Below are 17,913 nucleotides of genomic sequence, written 5' to 3'. Positions count from 1 at the left end.
ATCCCCTTCTCGTACGTATTTCGCCCGTTGGTCAATGATGTTACAAATGAAGTCTGGTGGTGCTTTTACGGTGCCTTGGAGCTCGAGCCTTGTGCTCAAGCTTCTCGCAGAGGGTCGCAATTGGTAGTTTGGCAGTAATGGTGTGTGTAAGCGATGCTGAACTTGGAATCCTCTTGGCGACTCGCTGGGATTGGTGCCAAAGGGGAACGCCATTCGGAAAAGAGAGAAAGAGGGTGAGAGAGACAGAGAATAGGGCTTCGTATTTAAGCCGGAGACAGGCCTCATTTCTCTTTTAATAGCATTTGGTACCATCAGCAAGTAAGTTTGATTAATAGTTTGTGGTGCTTGGAAAACGTGTCATTTCAGACGAATGAGCATTTTCCTAATTTTTGAAACTTTTGCTATTCCCTACGAAGTTCAGTTGTCCTCGCATGGGTTTACTTAGTACGTTTTTTTCGACGTCCTGGCATTTAAACGCTACGTACTTTTGCACTCTGTTTGATTTTTTTTTTTTTGTCTTTTTCGCCCATAATTTCCGATTAGAGGGGCAAACTAAGACGAAAAAGCATTTTCTCATTTCTTTTTCTTTTCCCCACAATTTAAGTTGTCCAATAGTGAATTTAGGTTTTACATTTTTCCACGTTTTGGATTTAACCGTAACTTGCTTTTTCATGCTATTTAGAATTTAAACTATTCTAGACCATAATTTCTTTTTAGAAAGGTCTTGCCGAAGTAAGGAGAGATCCAAAAGAAAGAAGCAAATGTAAAACCAAAAAATGAAAAATATTAGCATTAGAATTGGCATTCATCTTTTGTCGCCATATTTGATTGCAAGAGTGCCCAAAAATTGATGCTGTTTTCCAAAAGCTGATTTCAATCAATGATTTTGCTTTTAGTTTTTAGTTCTACTTGCACTTTTGTCTATATAAAATTACTGATTTATCGTTCATTAATCACATGCTACATAAATTCAGAGTAGAACTAAACAATGAAAACCTACAACCAAACGCTAATAATATGGGAAACGTGCTGATAAAGAGAGGTGACACTTTTTGAGAATACTTCAAATTTCGAAATATTTTTTTTTGTATCTAGCGGGAAGTTTTACAAGCCCTCTGAAGGTATTTAAAAAGCAACCATGTATTTAAAAAAAAAAGAACAATACGGTATAAACTTTTTTTTTCAAATGAATGATTTTCGTTTTTCTATTTACAAAATGGGCTGCAAACCTTTAACCTGTTTTATTCATAAACCAGACTGGATATTTTTTATTGTAGAAATATTCTTTTAACAACAAAACCATATTGTGATTGGTGCTCAAAATATGTTACTATACTAAGCAATTTTTGTCGATTGGGTTTCAGCTAAGAACTCTGAGAATGCCCGCAAGTCTATTTGCCGTTGTGGTATTGGCCATCAGTTGTTCACTTCACCAAACCTCAGCCGCGCCATCCTCTGCGGGTGCGGCATCGTTGGTCAAGCAACACTCCAATGACTTGTCCAGGATGATGATGCCCTCGCTACGGGCCAAACGGGCCATGCTTCCGCCCGCAGCCAGGGCACCCATGTTTGAAAAGTAAGCAACCAAAAGTTTGGCTGAATAATTTTGGCTTAAAATTGAGTCATCTCGTTACTAAATGAAAAGAGAGTTTTCAAAACCTGGGTCCCTTTCAAAGTCCAGATTGCAGATGGACCAACTGTCTGTCTGATAAAGGAACTTGTCGAAAAGTTGCACAACTTTTTTTGCAATTTTGATCCAACAATTATTTCACACGACACTCCTACTTTTGAAAGTTTCGAGAGGTTTCATTTCGGACGGTTCAAAACATTCCCTGCAATAAAACGAAATTGCTGCAAACCCTTACCTGTTATGTTTTAGATTTTTTTTTGTTGCATTAGCCAAATCTCGATTATTTTTAAGTGGATAAAGAATTACGACGCACTTACCCTTCAACATCTTATCAATGTTTACGTAAATCCCGTTGAAATGATTACTCCGTAAAATCTGTATTCAGCTCGACAATATCCTCCTCCAGATTTTAGGTGGAATGAAGTTAATTTTCTTAAGTGGGATCACTTCTAAATTGAGACGCAAAATATTTCCACTTCCGGGAACAAAGATGAGCTCTCCAACTGTATTCCAACAAGTGGAGAGACATCTGAAGATGCTTAACTCTCGACATACAAAAACGTTTGCTTGAATTTGCTTGAATGAACTTACGCGTAACTCTCCTCACTCTCTTTAGGCCCATGATGATGGAACCCCAAGCTATGGATATGGATCCTGCCCTTCAGGGCTTGTCCACTTCAGAGATCTATCGCATGCTGGAAATCCTAGATATGATCGAGACTAAGAAAACCGAGAAACTCACCATGAAAGACATGGACACTTTGAAGTACCTTCTAGACGTCTACCAACAATAATCCTCAACGCCAAGCAGAGCATTGGGATTAGCGGCGAGTGCATCTCTTGGTCATCCGATTCGGTTCTCTTATAGTAGGTCAACAACGGCGTCTTGTTCTTCATTTTTTCCCTCTTCTACGGCTGATCTTATTTCATGGCTGAAATTTGCTCTTGATCGCGGTAGCGGGTTAAGCCTGCAAATAAGGCGCACAAAGGTCAAGAGTAGGGTAGGTTCAATCAGTCAACGCAAGTCCTCCTCCCCAATGAGTTTATCATGTGGAACCCACCGATCTGCAAACGCTTTATTCATCATCGACAACAAAAACAACAACAACTACTACTACTACTACTACTTCTACAACGTCCCGTCTGATTCCTATTTTCATTCATCAGATTCTCCCATCGATCTATCTTTCTATACATACAAAATACATAACAAGTCTGTGCTTGTGGGTACGATATGAAAGACATACATAACAATGACCATGACTAGTACAACACGATTTCCCCACCTTCTCCTCCCTCTGACTTCAGTCCCAACATTCCCCGAAACTTGTGTGGCACCACTCACCTCACGGGACTCGCGAGTTTGACGTTCGTTCCATGTACCATTGTAGCACAGAAAGTCACTCATTTACATGGTTTTTATTTGAATAAACAAAACGATTCCATTATGGCTTGAGCTTTTGTCTATAGGGAGTCTCTTTGAGTAGATTGACACATATGTAGTATATTGTGGTTGCAAAGCCCATTTAAGAACCCAGTCAGTTGTCTGTCACGAATATTTTTGTCAGAATTCAAGTTAACACATTTATAAGGGTATTTAAACATTTGGAAAAAATACATTTTCGAAAATATACTTTTGATATGTCGATTAAAGTGATGTTAAGGACCTTCTCACTCTATTAGAGGAGGTTAGTACTTTTCAGTACTGATGCCTGAGAGATAAGCTTAGGAAAATGGTGATTGTCTCACTGAAGTAGATAACCACGTTAAGTGTAGGCAAGTTTTTAGATGCGCTCCTTTAAGACGATGTGCGAGAAGAATGTTTAAAGAGGTTTGGTGGTTTTATAGACAGCAATTTCCGTTGCCAAACAATTTTCCGATCTCGAAATTTTACAGGATTCTTGGTGTACTTTCGTTGAAAATTATAGACTATGTGAACGCTAAATACATGATAAGTTTTTATATTTTGCCCAACCACACATTCCATTTTACTTATATTTGTTTGAATACAAAATAATTCTTCTAAATTGAAACAATCTTCTATATTTGAACCGATCTCAACTGCCAAATTTCTAAGCTTTTATGAAGCGTATGAAGGTGCCTACGAAGCGTTAAAGACCGAATTTCAAAGTCAAAACGCGTTCTCTGCATCCTTGTGACATTTTCCTCATTGCTCCACCAAATCATTTATCAAGTTCGTCATTAGACCAAAGTTAGAAAAAGTAACGGACTTTGGGAAACTCGTTCAAAAAGACGAAGATTTACAATGCTTCTGAAATAAAAACAACAGAGCCAGAAGATATCATGAAAGAGGCGACATACTTGCAACCAAGGAGAAATCCGATCATCTTCGAACATGTCAAAAGCAAGTTTTTGTTCTGTCTTAGTGACATTTCCTTCAAAACAAACCCATCCTCGGAGCGAAAAAGTGAGCCGCGTTGGGTGATCTCAGGGTGCCGCTTACCCTGAGCCAGCCCATCCCATCCGTGATTGGCCCAGTTCTCCATCTTCCACGTCCGAAGGGAGGGCGGAGTCATCATCGAGGACGACGCGATCTCCAGAATGTTTACCCTCGATGTTCTTGTTGGACAGCGAAACAGATTCACATGTGGGAAATCAGTTAACTCGAATCTCTTCCTCTCGCCTCACTCCTGGAAAATCAATCTACGGATCATGGAATCGTCCGCCATGAATCACCATCATCATCATCATCATTATCCCACGCTCTTCTACCCATCATCATCAGTGTGTTCCATTGAAGGCGGTCAGAGTGGATCCAGTACAGATATTGGCATCAGCCATCATCTCCATACCAATCCGGATCTATTGAGAATTCACTCCTCCAACGAAATTTGGACACCTTGTGGAAGTCAGGGTCACGTCGGGAACAAAGATGAAGAAACGCTTAAAAGTGAGCATCGTGCTAGTGGAGACTACACCTTTCCAGACATTTCCGAAAGTATAAGGTATGATCAATGATTCATTGTTATGATTGTGCGAAATTTTCCTTGCTTGAAGGAGCTTGTGAAATAGCTTCCTGTGCAAAAACATGTCTCACATACAAAAATTTTGTTTTCTTTTAACTGTGAATCGTTTTTGAGTAGAGTGTGCCACGGACTTCTAGAAATATGGATGCGAACGAGCTTCCCGACAAATCGGCCTGCTCTTGGTCATAGCCACTCTGAGCCATTTTCGAATTAAAGTAATAAAGTAAGAAACGTAGATTTCTTCAATTAACGGTAGATTAATTTTATATCATTTACATGCAAAGTCGATCGTTTCAAGGTAATGTTGCCAAAAGCTTATGTAGCTGACCAAGAGCAGGCCGAAAATTCAAATTGCATGTAGTGTTTACTACATAGCTTTGAACATGTCTCCTGAGTTCCCTGAGCATAAATTTAGGCTCAACCTTGGCTGAGTTCATCTATTCAACAAGATCTTATGGTCGTATGAACTGCTTATTTGGAATAAGATGAGCGGTTTAGGAGAGAGGATATTTTTGCTTCCGTTTGCAATCCATATCTCTAGAAGTCCGTGAGTGTGCCCATGCTTCAAAAGCAATTTACTTCACATTCTTGAACAAGCTTTCTTTACCCTTACTTGATTGTAATTTTTAATGATATTCTAGTTGGCAGGCAGAGGTGAACAGAGAGAGCCTTTGAATAGAGTGTTAGTCTGGAACATTTTTCAAAGATTTGTCCGAGTCTGGCTTCAAGATGCCAGAGGATCAACAACACTAAAAATATTGGACGGCACTGATAAAACAACGACGAGGGTAAACGTATGAGTACACAGTTTTGACTAACCGGGATTCTCGACGGCTTGAGTGTTCCTTGAAAAAAGCCTCAGGGGTAGGCACAAATGACCCTAAAACCCCGGGTTGGGACAAAGCTCATGGATGCTTTTAAAAACCTACAGTGTCCGATAGCTTTCTTACAGGAAATGAACGGCAAAGAAATATTTTCCAATCACTCAATTTTACTCAATTAGTTGTTTTTCCTGTTGTGATCCACATACATGTTCACTCTGCTTTTTCCACCTACCTTCTCTGAATACTGTCCAGCCCCAACCTCTTTAAACTCTCCGTAAACGAGAGCTCTCTCATTCCTGCAATGTTCTTATAACAGTTGAACATTTTTAGACCACTTCAACCTTTTGCAATTCTGCTGAAATATGCATATTCAAGATGTGGTTGAGCAATCGAGTTGAATAGAGTTGACACCATGGTACGATATCTGGACTTCGTTTTGTTTGTTACGAAGTCAGATGCTAGCTCTTTCTCTTAGCCTACCATCTGAATGATGGGCGTCCCAATTGAGGGATATTCCCGCTTCGTTGTCACAGCCCAACATTAATTATTACCTCACCCTTGGGCATGACTGCAGACTCGCCCATTTAAGTTGCTAAAGCAGCAATTTATGCCGTAATAAAATACCGCGGGGAAGCTTCAACTCGGCTTCTCTGGGATCGAACCAGGAGTCGCATTTTGGATAGTGGTTCCTCTACCAGTACGGTACCTCATCAAGTTTTGGGATCTGGACTTTATTTAGGTTTACTTTTCTGACTTTGGTAGTCTTGCAAAAAAATATTTTCTCTGGTTCTTCCAAGCATTTTGTGGCATTCTACTTGCCTTTTTCTATTTGAAACTTGACAGAAAGCGAAAAATATTCAAATTTGTTTAACACTATATTTGAAACTTGCTTGATAACACTTTTTTCAAAAGGACTATTTCAACCCGAGCTGATCACCGAGAAGAACAAAATGATTCAGAAATCTAATGTTGAAGTCTAGTCATACTCGCTGTGATATCACTTTCTAATCGCCTATTTAATTGATTTTCCTATTATAACATTTTTCTTTTTTAAATTTAACCATGTTTGTTTAGTGCTTATACACCATATTTCATATTTTTTTGCGCCATGACATGACCTAGAGTCGCAATCAAGATACTAAAAAAATAGCGACCTGTGCCTAAAAATGCATGAACAAAAGAAGCTCTTAAACAAAAACTGACAAGCTCAAGAAATGGCCATTATGGTGGATTATTGATACAATAAAACATCCCGAAATTTCCCCGTTTAGCAGATATTTGAGCAAAAATTGGAAGATTAATGATCAGAAACTGCACCTAAAAGAGTATTAGAAGAATAGAAGCCAATCTCTTCCTTTCCAATTGCAGCAATTTTAAATAGTGCGAAAATCCTTTGACTTCCTGTCCAGTTTGCCTTCACCATGTCAATCTACAACACCTATGACTATGTGAAACTCGTGCACATCTATTTTAGCGCCGATTTTTCGCAAACTTACCAAAAGGCCAAGGCTGAAATGCTTCAATCGCCGTTATTCTTCGCCTATCCACCCATTTCTCAAGGGGGTCAATCGGATTGGGATCGTTTGGCACCACTCACTTCTTCAGAAGAGACGGGCGTGTCTTTGAAGGCCAGTCCAAGTACTGGTGCTCCCCGACAGCCTTCATCTCCCCATGCATCAAGGCCAAGTAGCATTGCCAGTGGTGAGTGCTAAGGACGTTGTGCCAATTCTGTATTTATCAATGTGAACAGGCATCCGCTTTCCAATATGCGAACCCTGGTCTGACCCCAGGCTAACCAAGTCCAAGCTTCTTTGTTGTATTTGATTGCGACATGAGTTGATGCTTTTAATAACTTAAATGGGCGAATCTGCGGTCCTTCCCGAGGGTGAGGTAACAGTTATTGTTGGGTGTGATGACGGAGTGGGAATATTCCTCAATTGGGACTCTTATCACCAGATGGCAGACCGAGCGAGAGAGCTCTCATCTGACTGAAAGCAATCGCAATGCATACTTTTGGGGTTCAGGTTTTCATGAGCTTCTCTAACCGGTAAAAGGAATGTAATCCGTGCTATTATCGAAATGAAAGATTGCGATTCGTCTAATTGTTACCAGCTAAACTTTATTTGGATTTTGGTCAACCAACATATTTGAGTTGGCAGACTGGGCTGGACCTTGACTTTAAGGTGGATATACGTAGAGGGTTTATCAAAAAAATCCATATCTGACTTGAAAGATACGACCGGACCAACAACATCCCTACTATACTCTCTTCGAATATTAGGGAAGACGAAGGAGCCCGAGAAAGAAGATTTTTCGAGCCGAGCGTCCCCGTCTTTATTCCAGGCGTCGAAGGTTCATTTGGGTTGACAAGCAAAATAGTAAAATAAACCCAAAGTCATTTTCTGCTTGTTCATGCATTGGATTCGAAATGTCAGGATAAGGCTTCTTTTTACATTCATCCGTGCAATCTCCTTTCAGAAAAAGATCGTAAAGAAAGGACGGCCTTTACTAAGAGCCAGATCGGTCAATTGGAGCGAGAGTTTCACAGTTGCAATTATTTGACTCGCCTCCGTCGATACGAGATATCCGTGGCTTTAGATCTTACTGAAAGACAGGTATACATAGTTCTTATGACGAAGCAATGTATGCAACTAAATCCTTTTGTTTGTCATCCCAGGTGAAAGTTTGGTTTCAAAATCGACGAATGAAGTGGAAAAGGAATAAAAACGCCCCTTCGAACGGAAACCAGATTGAATGAATCGGACTTTTCCTTCTTCTAATCCATGCGTTGAATTTGCTACGAGAATAAATACTATGAAGAGTTTTTAACAATATTTTCTCCTTTCTGAAGTTTTAGCAAAATATCGCACCTTCAAGTATTTAAATTGCAGAAATGTTTTGTTTGTTCCTCAACTACGTGCACCTTATCTAAGAGTCCGAGGTTAGTCATCGGTGTTATACATGTATATCAATCGAATGAAACTCCGAATATGTACACAATTTGTAACACTGTGATAGCCTGGCGACCATTTTTCAATGAACACCCCATTTTATTTCTCGAAATGGCCAAAAAAGAGAACATTTATTTTCCAAGAGCAACGTCAAGTTTCGTTTCTCTGCCTGATATATTCAGGTGTTTTTTTCCTGATTCGTGTAGTAAATAAAAAACTACCAGATGTCAAAGTAGCTTTAGAAACCATCATGCATAGCCGAGTGGAAGAATTGATGTACAAGGCCAAAGAGAACTCAAGAACTGGGGAAGCTCTTGCCAAGGCCCTTGATAGATGGATTGGTGAGAACAAGGACACTGAAAAGTCATCTAATTGGAGCACCCATACACAAGTGCAATAGAGACGTGTAAAGAACCGGATCGGATTTCAGCTGTGAGTGGGTGAGCTAGCCAGGCTGCGCCACAATCGCGGCAAGAACTACCATGATTTTAGCCCATGCATTGCTTCCGCATCTTCATTGACAAAATTGTTCGCCATCGTAGGACATCGTGCGACAATTGATTTAAACCCTTTAAGCTCAACATTCATTTGCTAAAGGTGACATTACTTGGCAAGTGACAAAATATATTCAAAAAATAGTAGTAGTAGTAGTAGACTGATATATATTTCAGATTTTTTCAACTATGGAATAGGAGGACTCTAGCTTAAGTAGCTACTATGAGCTCAACAAAATCTTTGTTTTGACAGTCATAGTTAATTGGTAATCACATATTATAGAAGAAAAACATGGACGAGATACTGTTCATTTCCATATCTAGAATTGGACATCAGTAGCCATTTGTTTTGCAATTGTCTTTGCTTCATTTAGTGATGCGGCATCTCGAAGGTGTGGGAAGGATTCCCATACTTTCATTTGTAGTTCTATTTATTATTGATATTTCTAGCTGCTGCGGCGGAGGAGCAAGGCCTCAGCAATCCCTGCGATGCTGTCCCGGTGCCAACATTTTGTCATCAGTAAGAAGTGTGGTGACACTTACTTCATGGTAGTACCAGAGGGAGCACTTGTGTGAAATGCCAAAGCTTTAGACTTCTCTATACCATTAATCGTTTTTGAAAGGTAGGGATATCATAAGAATAGGCATCAGGGCTGGAAATGACGAAAGTGCCACAGAATGAATAAGGGCCCTTATTTGCAGCGTCACACGGCCCAAAGAAAAAGGGAAGAGGCATGGTAGATTGCTAAATAAACTGCTCTTGCCTTGCCTTGGGCGCAATTTCTTTTCCGGACATTATACGACTCGGGACACTAATCATCAAAAATATTTTGATAGAATTAGCCAAGAACAACACAAACACATTATAATTCAAAGAAAAAGAATTGGCCCAATCCGGACCCTTATTTGGTAAAGGCTGAATGACAAAGCGCCCTCTGAAGTGCAGAACGTAAAACATATTTCGTGCAGGGTAAGGGGGCGATGGTGCGTTGATTTTTTGACTCATTCAAAAGACTCGAGTCCTTTTGTAGTNAAACATATTTCGTGCAGGGTAAGGGGGCGATGGTGCCTTTTTAAAATACTCCAGTCCTGCCTATTTCTCCAAAATCAAAAAAAAAATCGCTTGCACTCTGACTCGAGTCCTGACTCACCCAATCACTACCGCAGAGAGTATTCATTATATTCTGAGTGTTCCAAAATTTGCATATGGCCTGTCAATCTTTTTGCGTGGGTGCTACTCACATTAAGTATCTGAATAGATCAATCTAAAAATAAAAGGTTAGAGTAATGACACCCTCACACACTTATTATCGAGAACTTGACCGGTGTTCGAGTATCTGAGGACAATTCCTCATGACCACTCGTGATCGATGGGAGATTGCTTACTGCGAAGCGAGGGGCAAGCCTCATTTCAGATTAGTACAATATTTGTCATGACTTGACATTGCATCACCTCGACTCATCGAGAGGGTGAGTTGGCTGTTGATACCGGGGCCCATTTGCAGATTATTTCTTGAGGCTCAAATCCTCAAGAAAATTGGAGGGTTAGGGACGGCCTCGCTTGGACCCCATGAACCTGAGCATTGCTCCCCGTCGCTCGTTAATCCATTGCTCTTTGACTGTTTTGGAAACTTCGAGTAGGCTTCATTTGAGCGCATTAGAGTCTGGTTTGATAAAACTCGTAGGTGTGCATCATGGTTTCCGAGAAGACGACTCTCTTCTTACGTAACCATCCAGCAAATGTTTCAATATCAAAATATGCAATTCAAGGTTAAAATTAACTTAACTAAAACTAAGATTTCTGATCAAATAATATATGAATATAATGTGAAGTAAAATAGATTGTTTTTTTTCGTCTTGAACAGCTAAGACTTTCATTCCGGAACTCCCAAAAAAGATTAGATATGACATAACTTTAAATCTCTTTGCGTAATCATTGGTAGGTTCAGGATTAACAAAATGTACGAGAGGAGAAGTTAGCCCAGAGGCGAGTTTTTTTAAACGCTCGTACCTCTGATTTAAGGTTTGAACGTTTGCCAGAATGAGCATCCGCTCACCACTTTGACGAATATATTTTCATACCGATTACGTCCCGGCCCCTAATTTACAGATTCGAGCTGTAAGAAACAGGCCTCTGGTTCCATTTTTAGATGAATAGCCACGGACCGAATCCTGGTGGTTAAACATGTACGTAGACGTAAAGCGTTTGGAGATGTTATATATTTATACGTTTTTTTTTTTTTTACTTTCCATCTCATGGGTAATCCAGCAACGCTCACGTAGGGGCAAATTATGGTGGTAAATATTTTTCAAACGGATATTAGCCTCCTCGGTGATGGCAATGACTTAAAAGCTATTTACTCTCAGATCTCACCAAAACTTGTTCTTGTTTTCTCGTCATTTATCGGGGGATCCCTGAATTCCCTAATGACTATTCGAAGGACAATCAAATGGGATAACCTGTCATGCCATATTAATAACTGAATCCATTGAAGATATAAACATGGGTCCGAACTTACTATGACACTGACATCAAGTGAAAGAAAAACACAAAACTAGATTAAGACCAGTAATCGGATTATTCAATGGATTCCCTGGATCATCATCACATCACGGCCCAGAAACCCAACGCCCGAAATCACCACCTCAAATCAACATGTGCGTGTCTCAAACATAGGAACGACAAGTGATTTGAGGGTGTTGAAATATTTGGAAGCGAATTCTCACCGGGTCGGGCACAAGTTGAACCCAGTATCTGAGCCGCCCTTCAACCCAATCTCTCTCGATTCCGAAGCTTTTGAACCACCCCATTGGCTCAACATTGAGCATCCTTCGTCAGCCGAACGGCTGTGACTAATTTCATGGGTATTCCTACATGAGTTTGTCGGGAGAGAAATGGGTTGAATTATGGGGACGAAGATCTCTTGCTGCTTTTATTTTTCTTCCTTCACCGAAAGCCAGAACACGAATTTCAAATCTCTGTTCCGCTCATCAACGATCCCCAGGAAGAATTCCAATTCCGTTTCATTCCCAACAAACTTGCAGATTCTCACGAAAACAAATCCTTGAGTTTCATCATTTTTACTCGGCCATACTGTACAAACAAAGGAAAAAGACGTTCAATAAAGCGACTCATGATAAATAATCGTAGCCAAAGAAGTTTTAGCCAGGGAAATAAATCGGGGTTTGGGACCACCCGGTTGAACTTGCAAAGGAAGTGAGCCATTTCCGTGGCAGTCTCTCATTGAACATTCGATACATCTTGTTCTCCTTGACGATCTGCTCCTCATGGGCGTCAAGCTGTCTACGAGATATTTTAGGGTCTTGACCCCGGGGGGCGTCCGTCCTGAAAATTTGTTCTCACTCACTCACACTCACACACACACATGTTCGTCTTGGTCTGTCCTTGACAATCCTGTTGGTCATTGAACATGGTTAATGGATCGCGAAATATGTTTGTCTTTGAAAGCTCCCCAGAGCTCAAACAATCCTTCATCATTGGCATATGTTTTAGTTTTGAGGATCGTTCTTGGTGCGATTGTTTTTCGGTCCTTAATCGTGCCCAAGATTGCTCCAATATGTATATCTTGTAAGAGTTGGCCCATATGCTTTCTAATGTAATCCCAAAGACTCTAATAGCTAATAAACTAAAAGCAAAAAGGGAAAGATGTTGCACTAAAACATTAAAATTGCCAGAATGAGCCAATCATCAGCCGTTCATACATAAAGAAGCACCTACTCGTTTGGAAAGACGTCAGGAGCTCTTATTAGGTATTGGACAAAGTGTTTTGCCACCAGTTTTTTCAATATTGAACATCTAAAGTGGACCGACAACGTTAGCAAAGGGTTTTACGTTATCAAAGTAATGTCAAGACTAAGTGAGAAATCGAATATCAAAAGTGGATGTTTCGGATTCCTCGATTGGAGCCATGCATACATCATAAATGGGAATACAGTCTGTATTTGACTGAGACCTCTCACCATTTTGAGTCATAGACATGTTTAAAGAAAAAAGGCAATTTTATTGACTTATTTGGGAATGAGAAATCAGTCCTGAAAACGAATGCGGGATTTGGGTAGCAAAATAGTCTTCCTTCAATATACAGCTTGGGCTTAAACTTCCATAATCAACAACCTTGAAGAATCGTAAGATTAAGTTAATAGGAGTACACTTTCTTGAATTAGATCATGGTTCGATTTGCTTTTGACCATATTTTGATCATCTGTTCTTGAATGAAAGGCACGTTTTCATACAAGATACGGCCCTCAGAAACAGCTCAGAGACGGCCTTTTTATATATGAAGGTCCTTACCAAAACATAGTTTTGACGCACTTTCCCAACCCCAAGTGTTTGAAGACACTTTCTAGTAGCTAACATAAAAGTTATTTTAACATATTCGGCATTTGCAAGTAACACAAGTGCTTAAGATCCTTCCAACATACACAAATAAAACAACAGTTCATCTATTTTTGATAATAAATGCGTTATTTGTCAGGCAATTTTGATGGATATTTTAAAATCAATAATATAGCGCATTAGTCTTGGGAGTGAAGCTTAATAATTTTTGCCTTTTTGTTATTGCAATGAGCAACATTCTCGAAGCATCTTAGAACATAGAATGTGTAATGGCTGAATTCTTATGTTGGAAACAATTTCATGGTAACCAAGGGCCAAAGCATCTTGATAAGCACCTCTCTCGCTAAAAAACCAACGACTTACAGTAGGTAAACAAATTGAAATGCTGTTATTATTTTGCTTTATGAAAGGATTCATTCCCAATTAAAGCAACCGTTACTCTTATAGGGTAGGAAGAAACGGAAATGTCAATTTCAGCCTCCCAGTACATAGTCAAATCTTCGTGGCTTCAAAACTGCCCACATTATCTTTTGGCAAAGATATGGAGTGATTTTTGTTAGCAAACTAATCAAACAAACTCTTTGCCACAACTGATTGAAACTCCAGGATACTTTCACTCATTTACATATATGCATTATGCTAAACGTTAAAAAAGTTCTCAATTCTACCATTTCTATCTCATGAAAAAACTTTGAACTCTTTCCTCTTTTATCCAAAATTTACTCACTGTTTGATCAGTGATAAAGATTATTCGGACGTTCATCGATCCTTGAACGAAGTTCTCATTTTTACGTTATGGGTGTGAGGACGCCTTTTTTCTCCTTTTTCAATCTTCTGTAGACTCGCATGAAAAATATAATATAGGTTTTAAACTCCGAAATATACACATCCATTCTAAACCATCTCAAATTCTTCTTCTGCTCATCTGATTCTCAGAAGCTTTTGGATTTGAAAATCAAACTTCTATAGAGAAGAAAACAGTATCACAGATATGTGCAGAAATGATTTTTATCTCCATTTGTTGGACAAAACTTGGAGCTGCTGGTAGCGATAGCTGAGTGATTTTTTTTGCAATTTTTAAAAGATTGCAAGGTTGCGCGCAAATAATGATTGGAATAATTTGCATCTTGATCAAACTGTTGTGGGTACGTCTTGGTCTTCATTGAACCTGAGAGATTGGGCAATTGAACGGCAATACATGAAACTATGATGCAATGTCTAGCCAAATAAGACGCCTCTTACAACTCTGTGATCAGCACAAAATACAATCTATCTATGTACAAGGCATTGTTTAAAACCGACAATATTATAGAAAGCGAACGTTGATTTAACCCACTCACATGGGGAAGGAAATTTGCTTATTTCCATATAATAGAAAAGTGTCAACCCTCAGTCATGTGAGATTTGACATTCAAGCCGTCAATTTCCCGTCAGTTTTCCGTTTAACCCAACCCCTACAACTCCCGACTCTCTCGACGAAGATTTCGAAACCGGGAGTGACGCTTTCAAACTTGAAGAAGTTCTCGAAGCACCACCGACGACGCCCGATCTCATGGGAGACGGAGTGGCTGGTGTTGTGATTCTCGATTTTAGTGAGACATGAGACAGAGGAAGATGCGAACCCACGCCAACGAACGGGAACGAGGAAGGACTCAAAGTGTCAATGGAGCATTTCAACATCTCAGGGATCTCATTCCCACCGAACCCATGGACCGAAAACTATCCAAGATTGAAACCCTAAGATTGGCCACCTCGTACATTGAGCATCTGGCCACTGTTCTCCATTGCCCAGGTAAACCACCATCAAAGCTAGAGCAAAGTCCATGATGATCCTTCAACCACCCTCGATTCCCAACCAGACAGTATACCAGCCCCTTGTTTGGCCGGGACCAACGATATCCTCGGTCCAGTCGATCCGGGCATGGTTCATCGCCATCAAAGGCAGATTTGCACGTTTTGTCTGTCGCATTTGAAGAGGAGCTCGGATAAGAAGCCGGGACAAGATATGCCTGATTCCCTCCCAAGTCATTATCTGGTTGAATACAATGAATCCATGGAGAAATCCGACTCGAGCATTCCAGTCAGTGACACCTTTGCCACGTTTTCCAACTCATATTACGGTTTGTAATCGAGTGGATTCCATCCGATATCCTCTCATTGGTGCTAAATGATATTTGAGAAGTAATAAAATTCAAGTCCCGTTGCGTGAATTTGCTCGTCAGTGTCTTGGCTAAACATGTCTTTGATAGGTTTTCGGATAATCAATTAGGGGTTCAGTCACTCCATTACAATCATCCTTTGAGGTTGGGGTTCATCAATCAACGTGGAACACCATTTGTCCCACTTTTGAACCAGTTTAGGCATGCAAATACGGCCGTGTAAGTATTCCTCGTCATTTCGAGAAGGGACATCCCGCCTTGGCTTTCACCCAAAAAGACGACGATATACAATCAAATATTCATCCGCCCTGACAATCTCCAGTTGAGCGCCTGAAGCCCGGAGTTTTAGTCCTTCATTTGAGAAACACACACGTTAAGAAGAGTACCAAATGTACCTGACTTTCTCATCCGGCGATCATACATCAACTCTATGGGGGCAATGGCCTACTTTCGGTTAATGCCATGTTCTTTGATTGCTATTCTCGTTAGAGAACAGAGAAATTGGGGAAGAGGTCAGGAAAGGTGCAAGAAGGCCTTTTCAATCCTTGGATTGACGCTTATCAAAACAAACCTGCCTTCCAAATGTGGTGAGAACTTTGCGCAACATACCAGGTAAGAACAAGGCCCAGCAACGCCTTCAAGCACATGTTTGATGAGCTGGAGGTTAGGCGTGCAACAAATATTTTTGACTACAATATTGTGGCCTGAGATTCGTACAGAGCAACCTCGAGGGCCAGAAATATCCGGGCTTTGATTTGAAGTAGCGAGAGGTTCGAGAAACAAGTGGCAAGTCGACAGGTGAGGCTCAGTTAAAACGACGAGTGTGTGTGAATTTCCATGAGTGCTACGTGATTCTGCACGGATGCACGAGCAGCAATAAAATGGTAAATTTTCAGGTTAAAAATAATTGTGGACTTGGCTATAGAGGGAGATAAATTGCATTACTACAAATAACGAACATGTCCGGCAATTCGACGAAAGATAGTAAGACAAAAAGATCAGTCTACATTGGCATGAGCATTTTTTTTAAATTTGATACAGATGTTGGGGGACTATTGATTGGGTAAAGAAAACATTGTCTGACCATCTCCAACGATAGGAGTATACTTACAGTACCAATAAAAAGTTACGTAAGGTTGTCAATTGTGGTCTTGGACCCCCTTCCTTTCAGTAGTTAAAATGGGATGTAGTCAAATGTTTCTTTCTTTTTTTGAACTTTTTTATCAACATAGCGGTACTCTAAATCTTTTGAGCAACATTTGATTTTTTAAGCTTAAACAATTTAAAATACTTTGTTTCGTTCGCTGCCCGGGTATTTGTGTGCTTTTGAGAAACTCTGAATTCCAAGTACCTCTATATCTCACATCAAAAAAGCTGCAAATCGAACCTTCATCATGTCAGACCCACCGTGGGATGGTAAGAGTGCGACCGCTAGCGAGGACCTTTGCTGGCTGCAGGATGACAGTCAAAAAGGCCCGTCTACGCGAAGAACACTTCAAATCAAGGCTCATGTAAAATTCATGCCTTGGCACGGCTTGTTTCCCTGTTAATTGTTGAAAAAGAGATTCGCCATCCATTTCAAGAGTCAGTTGAAAGACAGACCATCTGTGCGGTGATCAAGCAATTAACTTGAAGTGCTGAAGGTGACTAAGCCAATACAAGTGCAAAAAACAAACATAACTTGATAGCTCATAACAATGCATTAACAGTTCTATGGGTTCGTATAAATGAAAATACTTTTGTGCCAAATAGAGAACTAGAATGGTGGGTTTTAAGCAAATTCAATATTTGCTAGCGAATTCTTTGGAATGATATGCGATGATGTGCAATGTTTTTTTTTATGTTTTTAAAAAGACTAGACTAGAGCATTGTCATATTTAGTTACATGGATCAATTGAATTGTCATATGCAGTAACATTGGAAAATGACACAAGGCGTAAGTCCAAATTTGGCAACGAAAAATAGTAATTACTTTCAGTCAAGGTAACATTTCAAAAACGCAAAACACGCCTTCAAGCATTTTTCGTCGAAGAAATACTCTTGTTTCAACGTTGCTTTTGTCTTGCTGACATTTACTCTCAAATTTGAACTCGTTTTCAATTTTTAATTGAGCGGATACATCCAACCTTCTAGCAGTCGGTTTCACGTGTGTTTGGCATATATCTTTTCACCTTTGATAATAAAGCGTTTGCATGTACTTTACTTAAGAAAGGATAGCCTATCTCTCCTTGAGAAGCAAATTCACTAACCTGTATTGAGAGCAAAACTAAAAAAATGCGCACGTGGTTTGGGTTTACACAAAGTGTTCGTAGAGCTTTAGAGCAAAGTTGTTGCCATTCTACCAAAGCCAAGAAAATCAGCAACAGCTTATGACTTTGAAGGGAACNAGATATGTATTAATTGATATCATGCCCCCTTCTCTACCCCATCAGTTCTAATGTCCAAAGCTTCAAAGATGCAGACAATATACGATTTTTTTTTGAACGATTCTCTATTTCATGTGCAGAGTTC

General features: G+C 39.9%; 3 protein-coding genes and 1 long non-coding RNA gene across 4 annotated transcripts in view; 3 read left to right on the top strand and 1 right to left on the bottom strand.

Annotated features, from left to right (window-relative positions):
* The first annotated feature begins 205 nt into the window (after positions 1-205).
* Positions 206-3,086, top strand: LOC131883392 (uncharacterized). Its single transcript, XM_059230858.1, has 3 exons — positions 206-318; positions 1,365-1,576; positions 2,247-3,086. The coding sequence occupies exons 2-3, from the start codon at positions 1,380-1,382 to the stop codon at positions 2,422-2,424; spliced, it is 375 nt and encodes a 124-aa protein (XP_059086841.1). The 5' UTR covers positions 206-318; positions 1,365-1,379; the 3' UTR covers positions 2,425-3,086.
* A 727-nt stretch (positions 3,087-3,813) lies between these two features.
* LOC131888344 (homeobox protein MOX-1-like) lies at positions 3,814-8,177 on the top strand (the record flags this gene model as incomplete). The annotated part of the gene is given in 4 exon segments (XM_059237188.1): positions 3,814-4,596; positions 6,916-7,142; positions 7,920-8,056; positions 8,119-8,177. Coding segments are annotated over 4 exon segments (827 nt in total), but the record flags the coding sequence as incomplete, so codon positions are not given.
* The window catches only part of LOC131888365 (uncharacterized), a 23,520-nt gene continuing 13,570 nt past the window's right edge, over positions 7,964-17,913 (bottom strand). Inside the window, exon 4 of the long non-coding RNA XR_009374097.1 lies at positions 7,964-8,045. This is a non-coding gene — a long non-coding RNA (uncharacterized LOC131888365). The remainder of the gene's footprint in view (positions 8,046-17,913) is intronic.
* On the top strand, positions 14,521-16,009 carry LOC131888354 (transcription factor 15-like). The gene is made up of 2 exons (XM_059237199.1): positions 14,521-15,035; positions 15,103-16,009. Exons 1-2 carry the CDS (start codon positions 14,843-14,845, stop codon positions 15,369-15,371), a joined length of 462 nt encoding a protein of 153 aa, XP_059093182.1. The 5' UTR covers positions 14,521-14,842; the 3' UTR covers positions 15,372-16,009.

Source organism: Tigriopus californicus, chromosome 1 (assembly GCF_007210705.1).
Source record: "Tigriopus californicus strain San Diego chromosome 1, Tcal_SD_v2.1, whole genome shotgun sequence".
NCBI lineage: Eukaryota > Metazoa > Arthropoda > Copepoda > Harpacticoida > Harpacticidae > Tigriopus > Tigriopus californicus.
This window is presented reverse-complemented; position numbering and strand designations above follow the sequence as displayed.

Coding starts and splice junctions, on each gene's coding strand:
- LOC131883392 (XM_059230858.1), top strand. CDS start 1,380: ATGCCCGCAAGTCTATTTGCCGTTGTGGTATTGGCCATCAGTTGTTCA. Junction 1,577..2,246: donor AGGGCACCCATGTTTGAAAA/GTAAGCAACCAA, acceptor CACTCTCTTTAG/GCCCATGATGATGGAACCCC.
- LOC131888354 (XM_059237199.1), top strand. CDS start 14,843: ATGAGACAGAGGAAGATGCGAACCCACGCCAACGAACGGGAACGAGGA. Junction 15,036..15,102: donor CACTGTTCTCCATTGCCCAG/GTAAACCACCAT, acceptor ATTCCCAACCAG/ACAGTATACCAGCCCCTTGT.